This window comes from Hetaerina americana, unplaced genomic scaffold (genome assembly GCF_022747635.1).
Source record: "Hetaerina americana unplaced genomic scaffold, ioHetAmer1.1.p SCAF_8, whole genome shotgun sequence".
Lineage (NCBI taxonomy): Eukaryota > Metazoa > Arthropoda > Insecta > Odonata > Calopterygidae > Hetaerina > Hetaerina americana.
The window spans coordinates 68,349,169-68,377,090 of record NW_027287427.1 but is presented as its reverse complement, the minus strand read 5'-3'; the positions used below and the strand labels follow the sequence as shown (position 1 = coordinate 68,377,090).

Here is a 27,922-nt window from a genome sequence, read left to right as displayed (position 1 = left end):
AAAGAGCTTACCTCTTTCTTAACAACACAGTTGCATTTGCATTTGAGATGTTGCTCAATTGGGACAATCTCTTTTCCTATGTATTTGAGATTACTCATTCCACCATACTGTGTGACTACAACCTGTGGAAAAATTAATGTACACATAAATATGTGACCAAAAACAGTTTTACAGCATATCCATGAAGTCCTCAGTATATATTGTAAAAGTGTCAGGGTAATAAATTAGATTCGATCTACAGAGAGCATGAGATCATATGAAGAATAATTATTTCAAAACTGTGTAGCATTATATTTCGTCTTATTAGAAGACATTGAAATGAAGTTTCACACTTTTATGGCCATTGAAGAGTGATTGGAACTTTTTGAAAAATGAATTGCATATGCAATATTTAGTGTCTCATCAGCCAAAACAAGAAAATTACATCTTTAGATATCCAGAAACTATTTCATAAAAGGGTGCAAAATATAGAGGCTTGAGAAAATTGATCTACCATTTGTTTGATAACTCTATGGAGCAATACTTTTAAGGATGACATTTCCACATAAAGAAGTAATTTATGAATAGATGAGCTACCCAGTTGATTGGTGTTGTGGAAAAGAGGTAATTTACCATTGTTTATTAATGCAGTGGTCATAAAGAAAAGCATACCAATAAATTTCATGATTTTTAAGGGAGTGGAAATTTTATGATGATAGATTCCAAAATGTGCATTTTCTGTTTCATCCAATTGAACATTTTCAAGAGACAAATGAATTACCTTGCTTTTAAGATGTTTGACATCTTATGTCATTGACCTACCTGAAAATTTATCGTTTCAGTCTGGGTTGGTTGGCAACTAAGTAAATCATGAGAACAGCATCCGCCACAGCGCTCCACTCTTGTGCAAGTTGGATAGTAAAACAAAGTTGGATCGCTACTGGAATCGGGTATGAGGGATACAGAATGGAGCTCTGGAGTACACCCAGCAGGTTTTGGGTTGGTGACTGCCTCTGTAAGTGGGCCACATTAGAATGAGATGGAGAGGTAATATTGCCTAGTAAATACCCAATTTGGTTAGCTTTGTAATATTGATACTGAGAGAGAGAGAGAGAGAAATTCGATGGCCCCCGTGACTAGTGTACTGGTTTCCATATTGAAGGCCTCAGCTCAAATCTGGTTATGACACATTTTCCGTGATAATCTCCTAAATGACAATATGCCTAGTTCAGAGCAATATCATAGCACCATTTAATTAAACATCCCTACTGACTCCTTTACTTAACAGTAAGATGATGCTGGTACGAAGTTCATCTTCACCCTCTACCCGACAAAATCTTACTTCTTTCAAATTACTAGCCCACCTAGTTGTAACCTCCATTGAATTTTAAGTAATTGGCATTTGTATTGCTTGTCTCACCTAATAACTACTGCCAAGATCACAGAAAGAGTACAAAATAATGAATTTAAATCAATCCAATTGCAAATGAACATATTGTCAGCAAAATATTTAATTTTTACATGTGACAGTTCCTTATCATCTACATGTTTTAGGTTATTAAATGAACACTGCCAAATCTGATGCAAATGAAAACTCAAATTGATAGCCCGAGATACAAGTGACTGATCTATTATAACACTCATTATAACTCTAGATTTTAACCTGCTCTCATTATTATCTAAATTTTGCATGCCCAACCTTCATTATTTTGATCAGAGGATTCTACCCCATGAACTCTTCAACTTTATCATGACTAAATAGCTAACTTATGGGATATACATTTAATTTCAACTAACTCAATCAAATAACTTTCTGACGCCATGAGAAAAAATATACAACCAATGACTCCTATGAAAATCAAATAGCTATGCATAAATGTGGAAAAATGAAGATATGGTATGATAAAACAAAAAAGATCCCTCAAGAGGGTATAATTACTCTTTTAATGCTAGGCATGAAGTCTGTACTTGATAGTCAAGATTATTGGGGAGGTGTTGGTAATGAGGGCATCATTTAAAGTTGGACAGAGAAACGTGATAATTAAAAGTTTTCTCTCAAAAAAGAGATTCTCCTAAGTTTTATATCTCATCTGGCAACAATATACTGGCATTAAAGTTTTGATGCACAGAACTCAACCAGACACTCTTGAGAAGAACCTCCACCTCTCACACCACGCAAGCAACCTTAGACATCAATCCTAGTCTTTGAATTAAGGAGGCTCGTTCATAATCGAGACTCTCATTTATATACGAGGGTCATCCGGAAAGTAGTACCCGTTCGTGCCGCATGAAGTGCTGACGACGCGAGTAGCCGCTGGACGAGGTCAGATAGCTTCAGTGGCTTGTCTGCCTTCTCTGAGCCAAGTTGCGTGACGCTAGCATTGCCTGTGTTGTTTCTGTGATTGTTTACAATGTTTAAAAAAATTGAGAACGCCGCCAGTTGTGAAGTGAGGGCAGTGATTAAATTCCTCAATGCAAGAAACGTTCGCCCATGTGATATTCATCGCCAATTAAAGGAGGTGTATGGAGACAATGTAATGGACGAGTCGTCTGTTCGGCGGTGGTGTCGCAACTTCAACATGGGGAGGGGGAACACACACGACGATGAGCGTTCGGAGAGACCGTCTGTCATTACAGACCAACTGGTGAGCTCAGTTGACGAATTCGTGAGGAACGATCGGCGCGTCACAATTGATGACATCTGTGAGCATTTTCCCAATGTTTCTCGAACAATTGTTCATGAAATTGTTAAACACCATCTGCATTATGCAAAAATTTGTGCAAGATGGGTCCCTCGCGTATCTCAATGAGCTGGCGGCGAAGGACTATGCAGCAGGAATACAGAAACTTGTCACACGTTATGACAAATGCCTTAATTTGCTTGGAGATTATGTTGAGAAGTAGTTTAAAGTATCCTCTTTCAAATAAAATTTTTTATGTTTGTTAATATTTACTTTTGTGTCTTTATTTCACGAACGGGTACTACTTTCCGGATGACCCTCGTACATTCACTAATTTGATCTCATATAGAGTCCCAAATTTTTGTATCATTAAAACATCTCAAGATGTGGAAAATTGCAGCAAAATTGTGTTTTACCTATCTTTTGTGTGAAATATGATGATCAATACCATTATTTTTTTATTGGTATACCATTATATTTTTTTTGCATACCAAAATCCAAATAAATTGATATTAATATCGTTGAAGAGGACTGTCTAATTATATGATTATTTTCAAAAGTGCCCAAAAAATCTCAAAAAAGTGAAATTATTTTGAAAATGCAAGAATTTTTTAACAGATGCTTTAAAGATTCAAGTTAATTATTCTCAAGAAAAATCATGCAGTTAATGCAAGTGGGTACTTACTCCGTTCTTCTCCAAATCTATCTGAAAAAGAAGAAATTAAATATGAATTAAAAATGTTTTACTCAATTTTTAACACACCGAGCTAATTAATTTATCTCTCTGAATCTCTTTTAGAGATGTCTATAACATAGGATCAATAGTAAAATATGAATATATGAAATCTCTTTTGGGTTTAGAGAAGGAATTTTGGAGGTAATTGCCCATAGATTAAGTCTGATTTGCAATGACCAAGTGTAAAATTGGTAAATAAATTATGATACACCTAACCATTGAGCAACATATAACTTTTATAAGTTATAATTTAAGTGGAATTTTAAGATTCAGGCTATCATACTCTGGGCTGATCTTAGCAATTATTTGGTCAAATTTCAATAATTTGACTACTATTACAAATTAAAATTCTGTATAGTAATGCGGAAAACCTAGTTGGTAATAGAGAATTTTTTTGCTGTCTTTAGGTTCCCAGGTTCGAAACATGCTACATTTAGATAAATCCAACACAAAAAATATCAGGGTGGTGCTGATGGGCACAATATAGCCCTGATGATCACATACTTTGTAATAATGCTATGTAAAAAACTCACATAACATTCTAAACTCGCATGTTCTTGTGCTTGGGAAGAAATCAGCATTGACAGGAAATTGTTTGATATGTCCATTTACTCTTCTTAAATTAGGAGAGCACCATTTGCACCAAAATTGCAATGTCAATTGATACCATATCTATTATTAAATGACATTCTTAATTATCTATTTAAGACTAAAATCAGTTGCTTATTATGGAATTGTTTATAGTGAATTTTCCATATACCATAATTCAGCAGTAAAAGATGATGCAAGTAAATTTTAGACTTCCCTCTACTATTAAAATCAAATGCTGTAAACAATATTTTCACTTACTTTCAAGTGATACATCAGCCTCTAGTCCATGAATTGCAGGATTCACCTTGACGTATTCCCTCAAAAATTCTGAGACATTTTGGACTTCATTCAGCCTGAGAGCAAAATCTAGGGGAATCTATAATCAGGTAAGATGATGGAAAAGAAGTTTTTATTAAGGAAAGATTCAGTGCATCAAATAGTTGACATGTGAAGATATTATACCTATTAATTTGATTTATTCATCCTGACTTTCACTGTGGTACTTTTAAAGTAATATCAGGCATATAGTTGGGTATTATATTAGCATATTACCTCCGTGGATGAGTAAGTTTTAAATTTAGTGTCTGTTGTGACTGAATGCTTGTCATGTTAAGGAAGATATGATGAAGGATTCATTGATGTTATACTATATCCTTAAAATTTTAAGAATTTCTTTATATTATCACTATAAAATGACAAATCACTAGATTAGCTTCAGGTGAACAATCTTTCATATTGTTTTTAATTTTTCCATAGTTCCCACTCACTGGAATTTCTTTTGACACATTTCATTTGGTACAAAAACCTGTTGCTAGTCTGCACCAGGGTACAGAGTAATTATTTAAATGCAGCACCAGAAATGCATTTGATGCTTACCTCTAGTTCTTAGAGATTGGGGAAATATTATAATGGTGTGATGAATTGGATGGTCTCTTTTCATTAAATAATTGCAACTTACTATCATCCTTACTAGCATCTCAGGGGATAATACTTTTCTTGCCAGTTATATTGTGGGAAACATGGTAACCTAGTGTGTCAAGTGTTTTGATCTGGATCAGGGGTTCAAATCTGGGAAATTATGAACAGAACAGGGAAATAAACCAGTCCCCATACCCTGATGAGTATTTCACCTATCAAACTAATTTTTGGGTTGATTAGGAAAGTATTGGTGATGAGGCTGTCACATTCTGAAATGGTATAAAGAATGATGCTATAGCCTATACCTGGTGGAATTTATCCATCAAGAAGGAAAGAAATTAGGAAAATCTTCAGAATAAACTCCAAGAGAGATATTTATAATGAATTTCCCTTGGAATATATCAGCCATCAGTCTCTTTATCTTTCTTCTCTCATTGGATGTGCCTAATATTCATTTATTTAATAAAAACATTTATTAAGTATCAAGAGGAGTTCTAATCCAAATGCTTGCTTTGCAATCACAAAATTTTAATGCAACAATTTCAGAGTGTAAAAATCATTCGCCTCGACCGGAATTCGAACCCGGATCCCTCGATGTCCGGCCGAGTAAGTGAAATACATATTAGCGGATAACTCAGTTAAAGTTATTGTTGCGGCATCTCCCGCAGTTTCTTGGAATATCACAAAATTTTATTTTCAGTATTTGTAATGCGTAATTTTATTACTGAAAAGTGAAAATAAAGGTCGCAGGTGTCGGAGGACCATGAATAATAATGTAATTAATAATCTTTGTATTAGGTTTTCCACCAAACACGCTTAAAACGATAGTACTTTCAACGATTCCACAGATGCTACTTGTTAAAAACTCTATCTGGGTGCCACCCAATACTCGTTAGACACCTCGCGTAGGTGGGTTACTTCGAATACCCTGTAGATATCAGTTGCCGGACCTGGCGCTAATTGCTTTCCGTCTCATTTTTGAAGTAATCCGACAAGTCTTTATTTTCATGTTTAAATCGTCAAAGTCTCCTTTTTATTTGCTCAATTGGTAATATCCTGAGTTAACATTTAATTTGCCGTTAGATAAACGCTTTTCCGCTCGTGTTTTTCCTTTCGAAACATTGTGTATCGTTTGCTATTGAGAGCATTCGATGACGGCCCAGCGGGAATCCGACCCCTTCCCCTGCGGATAAGGGGTCGGAAAGAATTGTCTATAAGTAGCCTGAGAATGGGCTCAGCGAATGTTCAGTCATTTAAGCGCGGTAAGAGGACTGGGAAACCGGGAAGTAGTCGTGATTATTTCACTGGAAAAATTACGTACAAGCGGAAATTAGACTATGGATTTCCATGGAATCCTATATTATGGCGAATTTCGTTCTTTTGAATGGAAGGAGGGTCAATGGAGAGGGAATCTCTCTTTCGTTCCTGACATGACGCGACATGGTGCTCGGGCGTGATAAGACACGTCAGCTTCATTTCGTGTCGCAGGAGAAATTTCTTAAGTCGTTAATTAAAAAATTGTCCCCTTCGTTGCAATTTTCCTCATGATCGCCTTTAAGTTTGCGTTGGTGACTTCGCGAGTACGGCCGACAGTTTTCCTGTGGTCTTCGGTGTCACAGTAAATACAAATGACTCTCAGGTAACAGAAACTAATGATCATACAAAGACGCAGCAGCATTGCATGATGGCTTTCCCGTTTTCGCGCTTTTTCTCAACATAATATCTATTCTCCCCATGTTCATGATGTTTTTCAATTCCAACTATATTTTCGATGGGGTTATTTTTTTAGTAATCTAACAGTTAAGGTAGGTTTTGGATGGACACTAGTACCAAATAAATATTTTATGACTCCTAGCAAAACACAATCCAGCAACCTACTCTACATCGAGTCCCTCTTCATCTCTGAGAGCTCCCTTTCTCCCATCATCCCATCCAATATATATATATATATATATATATATATATATATATATATATATATATATATATATATATATATTTTTTTTTTTTTTTTGGGCTGACACAATATAACACAAATAGAATAGAATAGCAACATTTAAAAGGACACTCACACGGTAAATTGTTCAAGTTTTCGGCCTTCTTCTAGTCTTGTTTATTGTTGCCAATGATTTGTGGCAAAGGCCGTGCTTATAATAATAGGTAGTTCTCTAAGCGGATGAAGTGCGAAGATGAGAATGTATGGGGTAAACATGAATTCTCGACTTCCTTCCTGCCTTGCGGTATTCACAATAAATAAGAGCGGAAATGAGGAACTTGGGGAATGACGCAAGATGGGGCATGCAATGATGACTTTTTAATAAGAAAATTGCCAGAAATTACATTCATGTGAAAGTCACCAAATATAACTCTACCAACGCTGACGAATGCTTCCGGAAGTTTGTCCGGCTAATTTTTTTAGAAATTCGCACAAATCGCTTCACATCTTCATCTTTATTGATTGTGGAAAGTGTTTGACGCAATGAGCTGAATGAATACAGTTCAGAAATAAATACATTTATTGATCAAAACTCTCCGTTCATGTTGGAATACGGTTCAAAAAATTTTCTAATTTAATTAAATACAAATGCGAAAATACGTATCACAAATAGTGATACGTATTTTCGCATTTGAATACTATATATTTACATAACAATACTTTATATATACTGAATATATATTTCGACATGAATAAAAAACTGAATATGGCATTTTTTATTTTTTTAAGGTCTCATTTTTGTACAAAAAAATGGAATGACTGGCTTCGATTCCAGTTGTTATCGCAGTAGTTAACTGCTGTTAATGGTAGTTAAACTGCAGTTATTCTATTAACATGCAGTCTGATTCGTGTGGAAGACTAGATCCAGATCCGTGAAATAATGTTAAATGCAATTGGACATGTGTTTGAAATACTGTCTTGATATTATTATTTACTTTGGGTATGATTAATTTATGATCATTTCAAATGGTAAATCTTACTTGATTCGTGAGCAGAGATTATTCCATTTACTTGAAAAGAACGATGATTTTTTTTAGCAAAATTCTTTCCAGCTTGCTATAATTGAGCAATTAGCTGGAGGTTATAAAACGAAAGTGAAGATAGTCGTTTGATGGAATAGTGTTTGTTCCTAATTTGAATCGGATTCCTCCATTAGAATTGACGCAATACAAAACAATTTTAGCGTATAAAATATTTCCCGAATATTTATTTTGTAGAATTTTGCTGCAATCGAGTTAATGCATGGCACAGAAGGTGAGCTGCGTGTATGATTAATTCTTCCAACATCTCTGACTATGCCTAACAGAGGTAAATGACATGTTTACTGACATTAGCAATATTAAGAATAGCATGGTTTTGCAGCCCACATTTGATTTAAAATGTCTCAATTCAGACGCCAAAGACCAATGTTATGATTTAAATATTTTCATAGTTTTCTTATTAGTTGCCGACAATGTCATGGACAACAATATTAAATTGTGACAGATTTAAGCTAATTACGTTTTAATTAGTTCCTCGCGTTTAGCATGGAGGATAAAAACTCTTCTCAGCCTTACTGCGAAGGGAAACCGTTATTTACGCCAGTGCAACTTGATATTCCTTCCTTAAACCCTCTCGCCTCATTCGATGAGATTCGATTCGAAACACGACCAACAAAACCTCACTCTCCGTTACAGGTGTTTTCACGGAAACAAACAATTCCACGACGAGCTCAGTATATCGCCCATTTTCGTTCGTATCCTCCTGAGAGCCCGAATTTTTCACTTTAGACTAAAATTAAATCCAATTCCCTCGTCAATATCTCAACATGGCATTCACAAGAAATTTAATCCACCGAGTAAAATCATTCAGTCCTTCAGTAGGTTTCCCCTCTTGAAAACTGTAGTAACAATCCCTGACACATGTAAATTGCAGTCCTTGACTAATTTAGAAACATGTATAGCATTTGACCCGTTTATTCCTTTTCCTTCGACCAACTTTGCCCCCAGTGTCTTACCGTATTGTTTCTCCCAAAAGTCGGATCTTCATGCAAAATTCAATATCCAATGTCTACTACGAAAAATCTCTGGGATAAACAAACCTAAACATAAACTAAGAATTCACTCTCTCAGTTAAAAAAAGTACACTAAATACCGCTTCAAAGGTCATACAAGATCAATCATATTTCCGTCAACTCTTTATATCCTACTATAAACAATATGCCACCATTAGGAACTCACCTATATTTGTTCCATCCCTTTCACTTCCACTTGTCCTTTCGTGTTTTTCCCCGACTTCTCTCAGATTCCTATGCTAATGCATCCATTATTTTTCCGTTTTCTTTCTTAGAGGATGTTATCTCTTTTACATCTTTCACCCTTTCTTTCCCCAACTCAATTTAGTGTTTCGACAAGTAAAGTATAGATATTGCCTTCTGTTTTTACTGTTTGTCGAAAATGAAAATTGACATAATCTCGGAGCAACGAAACAACATCAAGTTTTTGGTGAAGTGCGGTAAAAGTTATCAAGAAATTACTGAAATGTGGACAGCTGTTTACGGTGATAATGCTCTGAAGAAAACATCCGTTTTCAAGTGGATTAAGTCAAACCAAAAAATCAAGAAAAAACCGATCAAAATCAAATTCATGCTCCTGGTTTTCTTTGATGTCGAAGGTGTTGTTTATCATGAATTTCTTCCTGAAGAATAAACAGTAAATGCTGAGATCTACCTTACAATTCTCAAGCGTTTGAGAGATCGTGTGCGACCAAATTTGACTCACGGCGATGGATGGACCCTTCACCGAGACAATGCGCCTGCACATTCAACATTGATTGTTCGCCAGTTTCCAGCAAAAAATTCAATCACCATCCTTTATCGTCCTCCTTATTTGCCAGATCTTGACCGCCCCCCTGTGATTTTTCCTACTCCCTAAATGCAAAAATGTGATGAGAGGACATTACTGGGAAGATGCGGACACAATAAAGCAAGAGACGACGAGACAACTAAAAAGCCTAACTGCGGAGGACTTCCAAGGGTCAGTGGAAAAGAAGATGGTATAAGTGAATAGCAACGAATGGAGAGTACTTCGAAGGGAACAAAATCGAAGAAGACTAAATTTTGCAAAATAAAGTTTTTATGGCCTCAGTTCGCGTATTTATTAGGCAGACCTCGTATTCTCCATCATCGCCATGGGAAATTGAAATGCTATTATTTTGCAATATTTATTTCTGAGGCTGTGTAATGAAGCAGAGAAATATGACCTATTTCCGTAACGTGAATTTTGTTTCGTTGTCGTCATTTGCACGCAGAAATACATTTTTAAGTGCCTATTTTCATCCTTCGCCTAGGGTAATGGGAATGAGGAGGGAAAATATCTGTCAATGTGTAGTCGAATAAAGGTGATGCGTAAGGGTGTATTTTTATCATTCCCTGCGCACTTGAGAACCCTCCTCTAAACAATCTCACCTCTCGTGTGTTTGCTATTTGGTCAAATTTCATTCTCGCCCGGTTCAACATTTACCCGCGACATTTACCAGCATCCACATTCCCTCTATTTATGTAATATTTATTTTTTTGGTTTTGGCTCTACAAAAAAAAACTTTCTCCATTCACCAGTTTGTCTTCTCAGAACTTTCCAGTGCACGCTACATTTCTCCACGTTGCCCGTCCTTGCATTGGCACAACTCCCATTTAAGTGTTTTGTCTAATATTTTCTTCATCTCCCTGTTAAGTGTCGACGTCATTTATTTTTAACACTCAACAAAGTCGCCATCTGTTTACTTATAACAGAGGTTAAAAGCGCATGTATCCTAATTGTGTTTCAAAGAATCGGATTCCAGGAATCGGAGAGAAATGGTTAATGGCTGTACCACTCGAGGAAATGAATGCATCTGGAAAGTCTTCTTTAATGGATTCCGGTATTTGAATGGCATATTGACTTTCGCAAGGTTGCAGAGGCCGCGGTAGAGTACATACCTGTGTTACATGGGGTATACTACCTTGATCAAAAGGTTCCCGGAATAACCACCGTGTGGCGCTCCCATCGTTCCGATTTGAGTTCTGTTTTTTTTGTTAAATTGGTACATCTGTTGTTGATATTCCCTTTAAATCTTAGTGTCATAACTTGACATTTGCAAAAGTTACGTAGCCAAGAGTACATCTATCTCTGTGTGTGTTGGCGATTTTTTACAATTTCAGAAATGGATTTAAATTTGCAACAACGAACTTGTATTAAATTTTGCGTAAAAACGGATTTAGTGGCGCACGGACGTTGGAAATGTTGGAAAAGTGTTTCGGCAACGATTCTCTAAAAAAAACGGTCGTTTACCAGTGGCACGAGCGGTTCAGAAGTGGTCGTGAGTCAATCGAAGATGATGAACGCAGTGGCAGACCATCGACATCGAAAGTCGGTGAAAAAATTGACAAAGTAAAAGAAATGTTGGTCAATAACCGCAAATTAACCATCAGAGAAATAGCGGAGGACTTGAACATTGCCTATGGATCCGCCCAAGACATTGTGGTTAATGATTTGGGTTTCCGTCGTGTAGCAGCAAAGTTGGTGCCAAAAGACCTCAATTTCATGCAAAAAAGAGACCGTGTTGACGTCGCAAAAGACATGATTTGCGAGGCTGAATCCGATCCCACATTCATCAAAAGGATCATTACTGGAGACGAGACGTGGGTTTATGAGTACGACACGCAATCCAGACATCAGGCAAGTGAATGGCGTTCACCAAATGAGCCGAGACCAAAAAAACCACGTCGTTTTCAGTCAAAAAAGAAGGCAATGCTGACGGTTTTCATGGATTACAACGGTGTAGTGCATCATGAATTTTTGCCAGAAGGCCAGACAGTAAACAAAGAGTATTATTTGGGCGTTATGAGACGTTTGCGTGAAGCAATTCGCCGAAAGAGACCAGAAATGTGGGCAGAAAACTCGTGGATTTTGCACCATGATAACGCACCGTCGCACAGTGCTATCATTATTCGTAATTTTTTGACGAAAAATGCAACAAATACCATCCAACAGCCACCGAATTCACCTGATTTGGCTCCCTGTGACTTCTTTCTGTTCAATCGAGTTAAAAAACCATTACGGGGAACGCGTTTTAGCAGCCGAGAGGAAGTAATGGAAAAATCGCAGGAAGCACTGATGGACATACCGAAAACCGAATATAAAAAATGTTTCGAGGATTGGATCAAGCGCTGGCATAAGTGTGTTGCAGTCGATGGGGATTACTTTGTAGGGGACAATATAGATTTAGATGAATAAACTTGTATTTTTAATTTTCTGAATAAATTCCGGGAAATTTTTGATCAAGGTAGTATTTCTTAATAGCGCAGGTCTTTTCACGATTTTTAGGGGCCCGAGTCCCCATATAAAGACTGCTAAGAGGCTGCAGTTATGTAATAAATAAATTATTAATATACAAAATGCACATACTCCCCTATATGGCGATAAATTTTATTCGTTATTGGAGATGCTGTTGTGAGATAGGATTAACGGGTGCGTAGGATGAATATGATTACGACCCAAAGTTGTGAAAAATACGCTGGACAAGTTAGATACGTAAAGAAGATATGTGTAGTGTGAATGGCGGAATTAGCCCTGTGGCTAAATCGTTCGACTAATCACCGGAGGGTCAAAATGAAAATACGTATCCCTGACCCAACCCTCGCTTCACCCAAACTCTTTCAAATCCCGGCTTTTACTGGGAATTAGTACGTGGTACAGGGAAGGTGATTACTCCCCTTACTACCCTTATGAGGGAATTTTCGTGCGCCTTAGTATACATACGAGGTAGACTCGACCGGAGCCTATCAAACAATCGTTAGAGTTAATAATATTGCTCAGTTCCTCAGTTTAGCGTGCAACGAACTAGTCATTCGTCACGAAAGGCTAAGTTACACATTTATTTTGTATTATTAATGTTAAAAACGACCTCTCCACGATATTTTTTCATGCAAATCTGATTTTTACTAATCTGTATTGGAATTAGCTATCTATATTTTTTAACGTATAATTCTTACATTAGTTCAGAGTACCTCCTTAAATTAATGATGGGTGTGGTAATTAATGGAAATAAATGGTGGTGCTGTTAATGACCATCGGCAATTAATTTTATACCATTTTGGCCATACACCTGAGGATATCTTCTTAGTTTAAGGTTGAATGGTAAGCAGATAGTTTGCTCGTTAACAAGTCCTTTCTTGGAAACAACGGAAACGATAACTTTAAATGATTTGGAACTTTTGAAATAAATGAAACTTTAAATATAACTTTGAAGTAAAAATGCTTTTCCATTTCCACGAAATTTTTCTTTTAAAATAGTGTTTTGCTTGCGAAATGTGCGAAATAGAGAAAAACAAGATTTTAAATGATGGAAATGCACTTCAAATTCTCGATTTAATTCACCCAGCTTATTGCGTGTCTCTGGCTTGGTTAATCTACTCCCTTGATGAATCCCCCATTTGTTAACCCAAAGGTGGCGGGTTTGATTCCTCCGTAGAGTATGGTTTTGCATATCCTTGTGATCCTGCCTTTGGGGTGCTTGTCAACGAGCTAAAAGTGGATGGCAGAGGCATTAGGTCCGCCTGAGATGTCCGGAAAGCAAAGAGTACGTTCACTCTTATTTGCACTCCAGTTATTTATTCGTTTGAGCAAGAAGGACAAAAATGACCTTGATAGAGTTTAACAAGTTTCACATAAAAAATGTCGTCAGCATAGATTTTCTAAAAACAAATCCCCTGTCGTTACTTCTGAGTTGAGTATTTTATAAATGGACCTTTTCTGTCCAATACGCGCTGCGTTGTAAAAACAACAACAATACAACGGGAATTATTGCGCCATTATGCGGAAAACGCATGAAGTGCGACGTCTTATTATTTAAAACAGCCAATCGCTGGTATTTATTCTTATAATTTGGGAATAAAGCGAACCCTAGGCTATGATGTCAGAGATAACCTTGGGTTCTAATATTCTGGTATCATGGGCCACTTTCATCCTGGTAGCTGTCCTGTATGTACTTGTTTAAAAGGTTTATTCTACGTGTAATATTACAAGCAAGTGATTAGCCAGATGCAAGTGGAAATATGCTTGAATCACTTACTTGGACCAAGAGGGATAGTTTGCGACTCAGCGAAACAAAGAGATGGAGAGACCTCCATCCTCTTAGAAAGTTTCAGAGTGTAAAAATCATTCGCCTTGTTCAGGAAATTGTTGCATTGTAATGCACACTTAGCGGATGACTCCGTCAAAAGAGTTACTGTCGCGGCATCTCCCGCATTTTCTTGGAATTCGTCGAAGGTAAAACAGGCTAAGGGTTTAAGTTGGCTTTTAGCATCGTGGACTGTAGCGCATTGCGCACTCCTGCGAATGCCTGTGACATTGTATGCACGATACGGTATTTCGTCACAACATCTTGCTCTTTAAAGACCCCAAAATTTCGGAGTGTAGAAGGGCGCCTGGGTAGCTTAAATGGCTAAAGCATTCGGCCAGTCATCGAGGGATCCAGGTTCGAATTCTGGTCAAGGTGCATTTGTTTTACACTCTGACATTGTTACATTGACTGATGATAATCTCAGGTCACTGTTGATGTTAGGGACATCAAATCTAAAGCCAGAAATGTCTGCTGTTTTGGCATCCAATATAAAATTTCACCATTCCCACTAATACAGGTGTTCATATGTAGAGCATAAATGTGTTTTAAATAATAACTGAATAAAATAATATTAAATTAATAATTAAAAACAGCATATATGTTTTGATTCTTTTTTATTTTGACCTCGAGTTTGTAGTAGGCCCCTCAACTGCTGTTTGATAATTAATGCCTTCCTCGGGTTGAAAGGTGTGGAGACCCCTGATCTGCATCGACATAGCACCCCTCAAGTCACCACTAGGGTGTGTGGCAGAGGGTGACTACACACAATAAATATTAGTTATCTAAGAATATGTTAAACAAATCAGACAACGAAAGCAATTTCACTACATAACATGTACTATGACATCTTAATATAAAATACTTCTCCACGCATACGAGGTGAGCTGCTGGTTAGAAAAATAATAAAATAAGGGTTAAATAAAGCGTTATCAGGCTCCATTAGATCTTCAGTTTAACGTCCCTTCCGGTAGACTTACAATGAGAGATGCGGATGCAGTGCTCTTCATGTAACAGGCTAGTAGTGATTAGGATTTCACAAAATAAGTTACCATCACCGCAATCCGAATCCGGGATTTCGGTGGGGGAAGTCATCAGTTCAGTACTGTAAGGATCGGATTCTCTCGGGTGGATGTCCAACTTTGCGTAACCTCGAAGCTAATCAAGTGGAATATCATGGTCTTCGTAAACCCTAACGTGAGTTATTGCTGAACTATTATACTAAATGCGGCTTAAGCGTAAGTGGGTAGTCGTTCTGTTGAAACACCATTTTTTTGATATTCGAGTGGACGGGTTTCAAAAGATTCGGGTCATCTAGAAATTCATCTTTCCACCCGTTTTCCACTCCTATCGCCATCAATTTTCAAATACTTTTCCACCTTTTTCGCTTTCCCACATTCAGTGTTGGTACATTGCGAAATATTGCACTAATCTTACTGGACTCACTCTGGTGAAGAGAAAAGATGCTCATTACCGGAGTGATTATAAAAATATGTGTTCGAGGTTTGGTTTATTGCGGAAGTGCAAGTTATCCTACCGGCCCATTGCTTCATTCCTTACTAATCATTAGTTATTCCTTGAGCTGACGTCTTTAGTCATCTACTTTTCGTAATTTATTCTTAAACTTCCTCTGTAATTCTTCCCCATTGTGCTTCCTTCTACATTTCCGATTTGGTTCCTAAGATGATCGTCTTGTCTCAGGATGCTGCAGTGAAGAGCCAACTTGAAACTTTAATTCCAAATCATGAGAACACTTTATTGAAAAGATGCGTAATAGACATATTATTTCAATTTTATTGAATTTTAAACTGAGCAACTGAAAGAATGAATTGTTTCAAACCAACCATAACAGTTAATATTGTGGAACAAGTTCAGGTCAAAAAATATTTTTCATGTGAACTGAGCTTGGTCATTAAAAAACATGAAAAGAATGCGAAAGGGCCCGTGCGCCGAAATATAAATATAAAAAAAAGTTGGGAACTTAATGACGAATACATGTTCATGAGATGGTTTCATTGCATTGGCGCCTAAGTTAACTTGGCAACGTTAAAATTTGAGGAAAAAAATGAATGCAAAATTGCTCTAATTCGAATGTCGACTGAAACAGTAACCGCGGGTGAGGACGGAAAGCTTGATCTACCAATTCATTCTAAGCTGGGTAAATTAAGAAAGTGGTGACGATTTCTCGTATCTATTATGGCAGCGTTGGGGCTCACTATGGGAAACATTCACTAAGTTTCGCATTCATCAGTGTTATACAGGCAATATACTGTTTCACAGCCTGTATGCTGTGAAACAGTATATTGCATCGACAATGGAAATATTGATTTGCTCACTCCTTCGTTTTATGTATCAGTGACATAGCTCCTTCTACGGTTAAAAATACCCATTAATATGATTCGCCTGAGGTCTGTCACTTGAAGATGCCATCCATGTTACGAAGTCATTTTCCATCAGGGCAATGTACCTGCCCACAAAATGTCTTGACGATGCTAAAATTGAGGTATTTGTTCCATGAGGTGCTGGAACACCAACTCCATTTCCCAGATTTGGCTCCCTAGGATTTCCACCTCTTCCGAAAACTCAAAGATTTCTTCGCTGGTCAACATTTTTCGTCCGATCAAGAAGCGATTGCGTCTGTAAACGAGTACTTCGCTGCACTTTCGGAAAAATACCTAGAGAGACGAGATAGTGGCACTGGGACATAGGCACTGTATATAATAGTAAAGGGGAAAAAATGAAACTTTTTTGAAAATATAAATAAGTCATTTTCATCACCAGGCCGAGAATTATTAGGACCACCCTCGTGCATGTCTTGGTCATTGCTCTTGTAGAAACTTCTAATAGTATTGAATACATCGACGCTCTTTGCGTCTGGATTTGGCCCATTAAGAATGTTGCCAAACAAATTTTTGATTTCTGTTTGAGGGTTTGTAAATTGCCTCGTAGTTTGAGGCAAAGATCACTGATACGCGTGACGCGTTGAAGCGTGAACAGTGCATTCGGTGTTTCGTTTAGGCGAAATTTGACCCGGAAGATGTAAGGCCGCCTTCTTACAAACCCCACCCCTGGGCACGAAAGACTCTTTGAAACCCGACCAAGGGCGGCGATTTCTATGAAGATATTCTCACGGGCGGGTGTCGTCACATCCAGTGATAATTCACGGAAGACATCCTTTTATCACAAGCACACACACACAAGGTTCCGGTCTGTGACTACCCTTCCTCCTGCCGTGGTATCGCAGCGAACCGGTATTCACGCGGAATCCCGAAAGACGCACTGGATGCTCTGGTTAACTACCTCGCGGGTGGAGGGGATGTGGAGGGAGGAGGGGGACCTGCTCCTTTTCCGAATATGTCCACGCCTGAATCATCGACAGTTCTTCGGACGCAAGTGCAAGTTTCCGTTAAAAGAGGGAGATTCGTCGGGAGGTGAAGGGGCGAGGCTGGGCTTCGGGGGAGGAGGGGAAGGAGATGGCCGCGCCGGGGGCAGAGCGATTGAAGGGGCGGGGGGACGAGGCGCGCGGTCTCAAACGGGAGACGCGGGGGCGAGGGAGGACGATGACCCGGGAGCGGAGATGATTAACGCGCGACAGCAGCATCATCATCCTCGGGGCCCGGCACGCGGATGGGGGTGGCGGTGGGCGGAAAGGGTTGAACGGAAGGGAATGGGTGGAGGGTGGGACGGGCCCGCCCACCCATTCGCATCGCCCGGCGGATAGATGGTATATCGGGCACGCGGTCCACTTCGCGGCCTGATGCATCGGCGATACCGCGAATGTTGCTCAAATTTGGCCTGGCAGCGCGGGGTCGATAGGCTTCCGGATCGCTGTGACGCGGAGTGCGAACACCGCGACCACAAATATCAACGTCAGAAGGTAAGCAATTCACATTGGTTGGAGTGATATGTCTTACCAGAGTGGTAGATGGGCTTTCTCTCCACTTTTGAAATTGGTCGATGAAAGTTAGGCACTTTCCTATAGATGCTGCATACATATAATAGCCCACTTCCTCTAATACGATTGTATTGGCAAGTTTCCATTGTCCGTTGATTAATTGCAACTGTTTACAATAAAAAAATGTAATTCCATTGAAGCAAACAAATGATAACAATGGAACTAATTACAGGAGGTTGACAACCTGCCTGTTCACTCTTTTTCCAATTACATTGTAGGTCATACTCCGAGATCTTATTCAGATTAACATCGACAGTATGTACTCACTTTTCCTCTGAGTGTTAATTTCTCCGTTTGAGTGACGGGGAAAGTGTTTGACGAAATAGATTAACTCCGTTGCTTTGAGTTGAAAAATATGTCCTTTCGGCGGGATTGTACATAATGGTTAAGAAAGCAAGGAGAACATGTCGAACAATTAGATCACCGCGTTCCGATTCTGCTCATTCATAAAACCCTGCAAGGTTGCTAACAGTCTCCATCAGTAGGCCTCCACTTTGGAACATGTTCCTTCTCATTATAAATGGTGACGTTTGATACTGGTCCCTGACCTTACATTATATCCTTCATTCTCCATATGATCTTTTTCCTTATTTTGAGACTTTTGCCAAGTAAATATGGATAGCCATAGATAAGCTAGGTTATAAATATTTGGATTGGAATTTGTGATGATTTTCCAGCTATTCTGAGATTTCAAAGCAGATAAATGCATTAAATTATTGTGAATTCGTCACGTAACTAAAAGTAAATATAGAAACTACAATTTTGCTTTATGAAATGGGGTCTTCGATTTTATTTCATCGGGTTTTCGAGAAAAAGGAAGGTTATATTAAACGTTATAGGAGGACGTAAACTAGAGCGGGAGAAACGATTTGCCTATCTTGAAAGTGCTTCGGAAAGTAAAATTAGTTGGAATATAAAGAGAAGAAATACGTTAGGCAAAAAGCTTTCACAAGGAGGAGGGAATTAGTGACAGGGGCGTTGAGTAAGGATGTTATGAAATGATTAGTGAACACTTGGATATGGAGCTTGGTTTTGCACAGCACGGATATTTGGTCATTGAAACAAGATGATAGACGTGGATTGGAAGTTTTTGAAATATGGATGCGTAGAAGGATGGAAACGGTGAAATTTATATACAGCAAAGCAAACAAAATATAGTAATGATGGGGAAGAAAGAGGATTTTGGGAGAAGACCCAAAGGAGAGACGAAAGTTGGACGCAGAGCATTTTGATTGTCGATGGAATGTTGAAGAAAGAGGGGAGAGCGTTCGGCAGGTGAGGTTGGGGGAGGAAAAGGATAAGCTTGTTGACGGAATGAAAGGAGGTAGTAGCCATGGGGAATTCAAGAAGTGTTCATTGTAGTCTCGCAATTTGAGGATTATAAATGTAACTGTAATTAATATGTGTCCATCCAAAATATATCTTTAACGGTAGACTACCCAATAAAAATGTGTGATTACGCCTCTTATAATTGTCACACCATATTTGTGATATTTCGACAATATTATTACATGTATAAATAAAGAAATGCCTACTGGTGAAATGGGTATAAGCTAAGTTCTCGGAATTAGTGTGAATAGATCGATTTTTAATAACGCCGACGCCCATTGTGTTGGCGAAATTGAATGGAAAAATGATCGCACAAAATTGCTCATGCCACGAGTGGGATTCGAACTGACGACTTTTGGGCAGAGTGCGTTGCCCACCAGGATAAGTCAGGCGGAGGGAATCGGTCGTCCATTTAAAGGGAAGAGTGGTTAGAGGTTTTCATTAGGCAAATTTTAGGATTTAGAATGAAAGAACAATCCAATGGCGTCCAATACAATCCACTCACCTCTGAGGGCAAATGATTTTCTGCCAGAGGGGCGTCGTCCGTCACCGGAATCTGCACCGAAGGTCTACTCCATGGGAATGCATCCGGGAAATACAATTTGTCCGGGTACGGCCCTCGGGGAACCCGGACCAAAGGTCTCAATGCTGGATCCGCTGGATCATTCGGCCTCACTCCCGTCACGAAGATGGCAGCGAGCGCGATAGTTGTCACCCCTTTTATCATCACGTCGGCAGGTCCCTCGGGATGTTTTCTTCCTGTGTCCGGGGTTAGAAAAAGAAAGATAAATATTCGTTATCGCCGTGGTGACCCCGTTAATCTGCATATGGCGATAGTGAAGTTTGGAAGGAACGCACTCCTAACGTGAGTAAACCTCTTCACGAACTTAAATAATACAGTGGGAAATAACAAAACAGAACAATGGATGCAGTCATGCGTACGGGTCGGCTCAAAAAGAAGTGGGAATTCGCCGCGAAAAAATCAGTTGAGAGGAGCGGGATATGAACTCCGATCTTTCAATAAACGGACGCTAACTGTTAAAGAAGATAGGTTGGTGAGGAAGCAGTTCTTTGGCCCGACTAAAAACCAACTCAGAAACCAATTTTTGTTGGCTTTTCTAATGAATTTAAAAAAAAGAAGAGCCATCTATTTATATCCTTTAGAATTTCTCTTTTCGTTTGAGCTTAATATGCCATAAAACACTGTAATCGTTTCGTCCCGGCTATGTGCCGATCTTTCCATTCCGAACCTTGTCCAAATTACGATCAGCTGTTCTCCCTCCGTCGGAGACGATACAATTCGAGAGAAAACCCCAAAAATGCAATCTTCGGAACAGGCGGAGCATAATTATCAATTTTATACGAAATTATTGAGTTTTTATTAAGTTTATTCCAGAAATTAGGAAGATGATTGGGTTGAATGCCCAATGTTCTATGCATTGTCATATTGAGTAGAAAAACTCCAACACCTAGTGTTTAAATGGAGTCATTCGCTCCGTTTAAGAAATCTTATGGTTTTACTCATATGTATAATTGATAATATGGAATAACCTACTCCTATATTCTCCCACTTCATATCGGAAGATCGTGTTAAATCCTAAGCCGTGATCAAACTTTGATTAGATTCTTGTCTTAATGAAATAATGACTAGAGTTAAAATCTCCTAGAGTAGTCCTCGAATTATCTTGCTAAATGTCTCCATTACTCATTAAAATACTATAAATTCACTGTTATATCTGTCGCATAGAATACCTAATACACGAGGGCACCCAAGCAACCCGAGTGTCCATATTCATTCCCACAAATGTAATTCCAACCATTCATTTGACAATGGATGCGAATATATTTTATTTGAAACAAGAATTTCCCTCCTATTAAGTTCATTATCTTCCTCTGCATACCATTTATCTCCTGAATCTCATTAAAGACTGATGTAACACTCGATAATTTTCCGATTCGATCAAATCCTCACACTAATGTTTTCATGCATTATTTGAAATCTCAATCAATAAATGCACCATGACTTTTATGTGACGTTGGTCATGACCATTTCAACAACATACATGACAATCAGCAATAATAAAGGCATCACGCATGAAAAAGAGAAATAAATATCTTTGTATCTTTTAATATAATTTCGCTTTCTAAGAAAGGTGAAAGCATCCATGTAGAAATTTTAGGTACAGCGGCACTTTGTCAGGAAAATATTTCAGGAAATACAGTGCTTAATACTCGTGATACGTATTACGCGGCTTTTAACTATCACCCTCACAATGGAAATTTCTCCTGCTTTTTTCGAAATTCTTTCTTGCTAATGACCCGACCCCCAAGAAGTCAAAGTTTAGTCATTTTTTTCAAACGAATGCTTCATGTTTTGAGACGAATTGATTAGATTGGCTACCTCTTTGAAAATCTCCTTAGAATGTCGTAGAAAACAGTCAGAATATAGCTCAAATCAATAAAAGGCAATTAGCCGGAAGAATCCAGATGGACTATCGTGCATCATCGTTCCACCGTTGGCTGGCTGGAGTTATTAAGTATATTCGAGTCTATGGAAGTAAATAAATTATTTGAAAAATCGATTAAACACTTGTGAATGGAATAATATTTGTTAATTAAAACCACAAAAGTTTGGGCCTTATTTCGGGAGGACGAAGTATGTAGGCCCTACGAAGGTAGGTAGTGCACCCAAATTCGTTTCCCCTCACCCTGCAGACTGATCCTTATTTGAGACCCCCTATGAATAGAAAAATATAGTAGTCCCGTTTCCCGACTCATTTGTTTTCGGCAATTTTTGATCGTTGGGGTACAGATTTTGGTAAATATGCGCGTGTTAGTTCTCCAAAGTCAGATGGCAGATCGATTTACTCAAGTAGCAAGCATGTGGATCCATTCAGAGGTGGAATTAGCCTCAGAAACGGAGGTAGTAGCTAGGAAAGGCGAGTCGTTGCGACAGTCTGACCGGTATATTAGCATTCTTGCTTACGTCCGGGTGGAAATATTAAAAAAAGTAAAATCGACAATAAATTTAAATTTCCTTAAGAAATCTGAAGAGTATCCGTTCCTCGAAGTGAAAGCTACCACAAAAAGCCTCATTTCTATCCAAGAAGTTGATAATAATGGGGAAATAACTCCTCAACCTGTTATGGAAGAGGATATTTTAGGTTTTTTTTGTTTTTGGTCCGCGCGTCATAAGATATCAAAAATGGGATGTTTTCCAATGAATAACTGTGTTGATTTAGCGCACTCAGGGTACTTGTTACATCTTATGTAGTCATGCAGTCACCTGCATTGTAGGTCCACCTCCACTACCACCGTAAAGTAGAATAAAACTTTTCAATTTCAATAAATCATGTTAAAGTTTACAGTCCTTCCTCAATTAATCGGCTCGTCCACTTTACTGTATGGTTTTCTTCATTTTCATTTCTCGTAGGTTTCCGAATACTCCAATCCCAATTCCACGTCTATATATTACCCCACAAACCGCCAAGAGGGCGTATGGCAGAGGTTATTAGGTCACTAACCATTATGGCATTTGGTGATTTTATTATGAATGATCATTGGGCGCCGTTTTATTTTTGAGTGAATTATTTCAAGTAATTTAAATAGTTTAAGGTGCTGTTTCCATAGGTTAGTGATCAAACGGGGGACTGTGCACGGGATATCAAATGTATCGCTCAGTCCGGCTGTCAATTTACCTCAAGCTCTTTTTGCAATCTCGCCAGCCATTATGATGATGGGCTAAAATCGTTTCCCCGGCGCCAGAATATAACTCTTCAGCAGTCCATACGGTATCTTATCCATCCATCTGACTGTAAAGTTTTACTGTATACGACGACATGTGAGACCCACCCTCATTTTAGTATGGCACACATATGAAAAAAGTGTAACAGTTCGCGCGACACACCACCAACTTAATTCCTTTTGGAACTTATTGTTTTAGACTTAATTTGCGGTACCGGAAGATGAAACAAGGTCCCCAGACACAAGAAACCCGGGTCGTGTGAGTTAAAATATGACAGTGGAAATCACAAGTGTTAAATATCATTTCTCTCCAATTAGTTCCTTTTAATTTTTACGTTTTAGAAAAACCAAATGGATGGCAATCTTACTCAGAAGAGCACATGCTGTTTAATTATGATCAGTTTTGATAAAATATAATCAAGTTGGTCCTAAACCTCGCTCGCACCTCTTTTGACATCGTAGAAGCGAGCAACACGATATTCACTTCACATAATAGTGACGAGACTTATAATAATCTCAACTACAACTGTATTCAACTGAATAATAAAGGGCGAAAGAAGACACTTCACTCTTCCACATATGTTACGCTGTATTATACGCTTAATATTTTTGTTACGACCTCGGTTTAGTTGCAGCGTAACATCTTCAGGTGATGAAGAGACCTGAAGATGTTACGCTGTAACGAAACCTAGGTTGTGATAAAAATACTCAATGTGGAAGAGTAGTCTTCTTTCATCATGAAGGATTTCCACCATGTTACTCCTGAAACTGTGTAATTTATAGAATTATAAACATTATGTATAGGTAAATATAATGATATAAATATAATGGAGTGAAAATGGTTAGTACTGACCGACTGGGGTAAAAGTAACATCCATAATTGAACGTTAATTCATGGAGATCGAACCTTCACATAAGAGACGCGAGTGATTTTTTGAACGATATTTTGAAATGTACGTATATTCTGTCAAATACAAAATGTAGTTACAGGTGTAAATGCATCCGGCCTAGGCCTTTCGGACAAGTGCACCTGTCGTGTTACGCTCTTTCGTATTACTTGGAAACACTCGTGAGTCAGGGAAGATGGAGTGGAAATACCATCCATGGCCGTTTCATTTTCAAGCACATCGATGTTCCGAGAACCATCCTCATTCCTTCTAACGGAGAGGTCCGGCCGGGAAGGTGAGCCTTCCGCGAGGCGACCTCTACCTCTTTCTCAAGTGGAGCCGGGGGTGAGGGGGATGTAGGGAGAAGGTGAATGGTTGAGAGAAGGGGGAAAGGGGAAGCAGGCACATTTTCTCACGATGAATACGAAAGAAATTGCCGGCGTGCTACGTCGCGGCGCCAGCGAGCGTGCTGCATCCCATCCCACCTCGAGGAATACCCAAGAAATTCAAGTTCTGAGCGTTTCCCACTTGATTTCTTCGGCCTCCCGATAGTTCTGGCTTAAAATGAGTCATCCGATGAATTTTTTTTGTGGACGGTGCGTACTTACGAGGGGGATTTTCATAAAAAACGTAGTTTGGGCAAATGGGATGAAGTTGTAATTTAAGTTACCAAGAAGTAATTCTTGTCGATATTCTATAATGTTTTACTTCGGGTGAAATGTCCATTGATTTCAAATTCGGGTGAAATGTCCAAAATATGTGCAGCAATATGGTTTGTGATAGTCTTTCTGGACACCCCCTGACTCTAACCCTTCCAGTGTGTCAGGATGTGTTGTTTTAGAATGTTTGTAATTTTGAAAGTTTGGGATATGTATTTTAGTGGAGTGCACTTCGAAAGAATAAGAATTCGAAAAATTTCGAAATTTCGAAGGTTCCGTCTTGGATTAGCGAAAGTGGCTCCAATCCAAACATCCAACACTGTCCACAAAATTCTTGGAAACAGTTAACATGAGGATTTATAGGAAAATTGCATTTCGAGCATAATATTACTAATAATACAGTACCTATTCCCTAATCAACGCAGTGAAAGAACGAATGATTTATGGTACACTAATAAAAAGCTAAATATTGTTCACCGAGTTTCCAAGGAGGCTGAAATAAAGAAAAGAGTTTTTAGGTATCGATTAATTTTGTTATGTTTTTCTCTTCTTCTTCTTTCTTTGTTGTGTTCTTCTCTCAAGAAATTCTCTTTCACTTGCAGCTTGCATTGAGAAGTTTTTGTATTTACATCTTAAAAAAAGTATACATTTAGTAATTAAAAGTTTTTCTTTTTAACTTCAATTCTAACGGATGTTCCTCATCATATATCCTCCTATCCCCATCCCTTCGTTTCATAAATGTCCTGTTCTTTCTTCTAAACTTTGAAGAATTCCTCATGAATCATTTGACCAGTCCATATAATGTTCACATTCCCTTTGTTCACTAGCTGGGTCATCCTTATCACACCTCCATGATGTAGTAAATATATTACCTAAATGGATTAATTCCACATTTATTGATGCATGAGATTTCAAGTTGCCGATTAACATACTTGTATACGCTTGCCGCACTCCATACCAGTATATCTCCTTTTTCCGTATTTCATCGCCGAAGATCGTACCATACAGTCGGTCTTATCTCTCCTGTTCGAATCTTGCATTGTTAATTTTTACCTGAATATTGAACATCAACCTTATTTTGCTGAATTTTATCTTCGTTTTCATTGTTTCTTACACCCGTCCTTTTTCATAACCTTCCTATAAACTTACGCGTACAATATACTGTCGTGCACGAACTGTTTTGCTTCCATGCTGAACGTATCATGAAATGGGAATTTTTTTAAATTTCACCGATAAGTCATGAGCCGGATTAGAGTATTTTCTGATACAGGATTTTAATTGCCAATCTGAATATGACCCAGAAATACTCCAAGTGAAGTCAATAGTTAGTGGTGAATGTTTGTTTTTTCAGCGAATGGATAATCAAGAACTGGGTTGGTCGATTATTTTGCCAAACGCGGGAACTAGTTATGCAAATTTACGATCTGCTGCGCCATTTATTGTCAAGGTGTCTGGCTTGGATGAGGAGGATTAACGGGAGCGTAGGAACATGGACGGCGACGCAGATTAAGTTAAAAATCAACTTGATGCTTTGGTTATCTAATGGAATCTATTAGGTTGTTATATTAGAGTGCATGTTGTAGATATTTCCTTTATTACGATGTATGTAACCGTTTTTACGTGACAGCTGTTGAATGAGATTGTTTTATTGTAAGTATCATGGCGGTTGATGACCGGCAGCCGTTTACTTTCCCAGCGCTGCCAGACCGACTGCCGGCAAAGCACTTTCTTCCTAACCGCAAAGAACTGTGGTGGGAACCCATGACTAGAATTTCATTTACCGAAGCTCCTGTCATATTTAAAGACGGAATGTTTAAAAATTCTTCTGCCGGCTATTAGTAATGGGCTGTATATTAGGTTATATTTTATATTACGTAGGTAGTGTGGTATCCTTTCGAGCAGAGCGTTAATGCCAATAATTGTGCTGTAAACTGGAAAGTTCTGTTTCAATCTCGGTGATGCCTTCAGCCATCGGAATAACCAGTGAGGGGATTTTCCGTGCTCCATAACTCAGTGAAAATTTCAAACAGCTCGAGGAAAGTAACTTCATTTAAATCCTGAATGTGTTACATTTGACATGCGACGGGATTTAGTTCGACGTGAGCTCTGCTCTTACGTATTATTTCCCCGTGTTTTACTTTGATGGTTTATATTCGCAATTACAAATCATTTGCTTGTATTCTGTTTTAAATCAGGCTTAGAGTCCGGCCCTCCTTAGTGGTTTTGCGACCACTCTTGTGCTCACCGAAACATTTGCGATGAAAAGTTGTGGTATCACTTTAGGATAACTTTCACTAAATTCTCTTCCATGAGAAAAATCCTAAAAAGTTGGACAAAAATCGGGCTGAAACCACAGAAAGTGAAAAAGCAATTAATCATCAAACATAACTCCCAATTTTCTGCAAGAGATAGAAAGAGAGCTTATACAAATTATCTTCCTTGACGCCATGTTTTTGTGTTCATTCGGATTAATCAAGTATAGTCAAAATAACAAAGTTTTTCTTTGGAATGTATTCATATTGCCATGCAAATTAGCATGCAGTTACCAATGGTCACAGGGGTAGTACTCCAGTACCTTTTAACTCAAATTTAGTGAACGTAATTCAGTAGAGTCTGGCAATGGAGAATCGCAAGGAGCCGCGCGTTGTATCTAGGTTGAATAGGTTTGCCATAACTTACAGGTAAAATCTATGAGCATTAGTTTCTGTTGAAAACATAAACATAAAGAGAGATATCTTAACTAATTGCAATTCAGCCCTTTTTCATTTATACACGTAATTTCTGAAAAAATATGTAGGAATGTAATGCTAGAATTACATAGTGTAAAAATCATTCGCCTTGAATTGGATTCCGGTCAAGCGCGAAAGATTTTTACCCGGTGAAATTCTCGAATCTTCGATGCACATCAGTGGATGATTTCGTTAAAGTAACTTTCGTGGATTTGGCCGTGTTCTTTGAATTTAGAGACGCATTTAAAAAGAAATGGGTGCACGACCTCACGGAGTGTGTATATATTAAGCAACTTTTAGCTAGCACCAGATTTCATGAAAAACTTTCGTCTGAAATGTTATTCTTGTATTTCACCGGGTGAAATGAAACTTATTCATGCAATAAAGGCCTGTAGATTGCACGCAAAATACTATCTGTCCGTATTTATCAGGTTCAGCCTTTCTGGTTAGTATACATGTTAAAATAGCTAGCCCATTATCCATAGTAATTTCGATATTTCCAGCTCTGACTGGTTTCCTCCCATTGCGGATTCTCCATGCCGCAGATTTAATTGTGTCCATAATGATTTCAATCAGCTACT

At 38.4% G+C, this 27,922-nt stretch overlaps 1 protein-coding gene across 1 annotated transcript in view; it reads right to left on the bottom strand.

Moving 5' to 3' along the window:
* LOC139697622 (uncharacterized) overlaps positions 1–27,922 on the bottom strand; it is a 61,004-nt gene that overhangs the window by 6,407 nt on the left and 26,675 nt on the right. Inside the window, exons 2-6 of the mRNA XM_071596402.1 lie at positions 19,828–20,081; positions 4,246–4,363; positions 3,346–3,366; positions 802–992; positions 12–122 (exon numbers count right to left, since the gene is read on the bottom strand). Coding sequence (XP_071452503.1) covers positions 12–122; positions 802–992; positions 3,346–3,366; positions 4,246–4,363; positions 19,828–20,049 — 663 coding nt within the window. The 5' untranslated portion in view covers positions 20,050–20,081. The remainder of the gene's footprint in view (positions 1–11; positions 123–801; positions 993–3,345; positions 3,367–4,245; positions 4,364–19,827; positions 20,082–27,922) is intronic.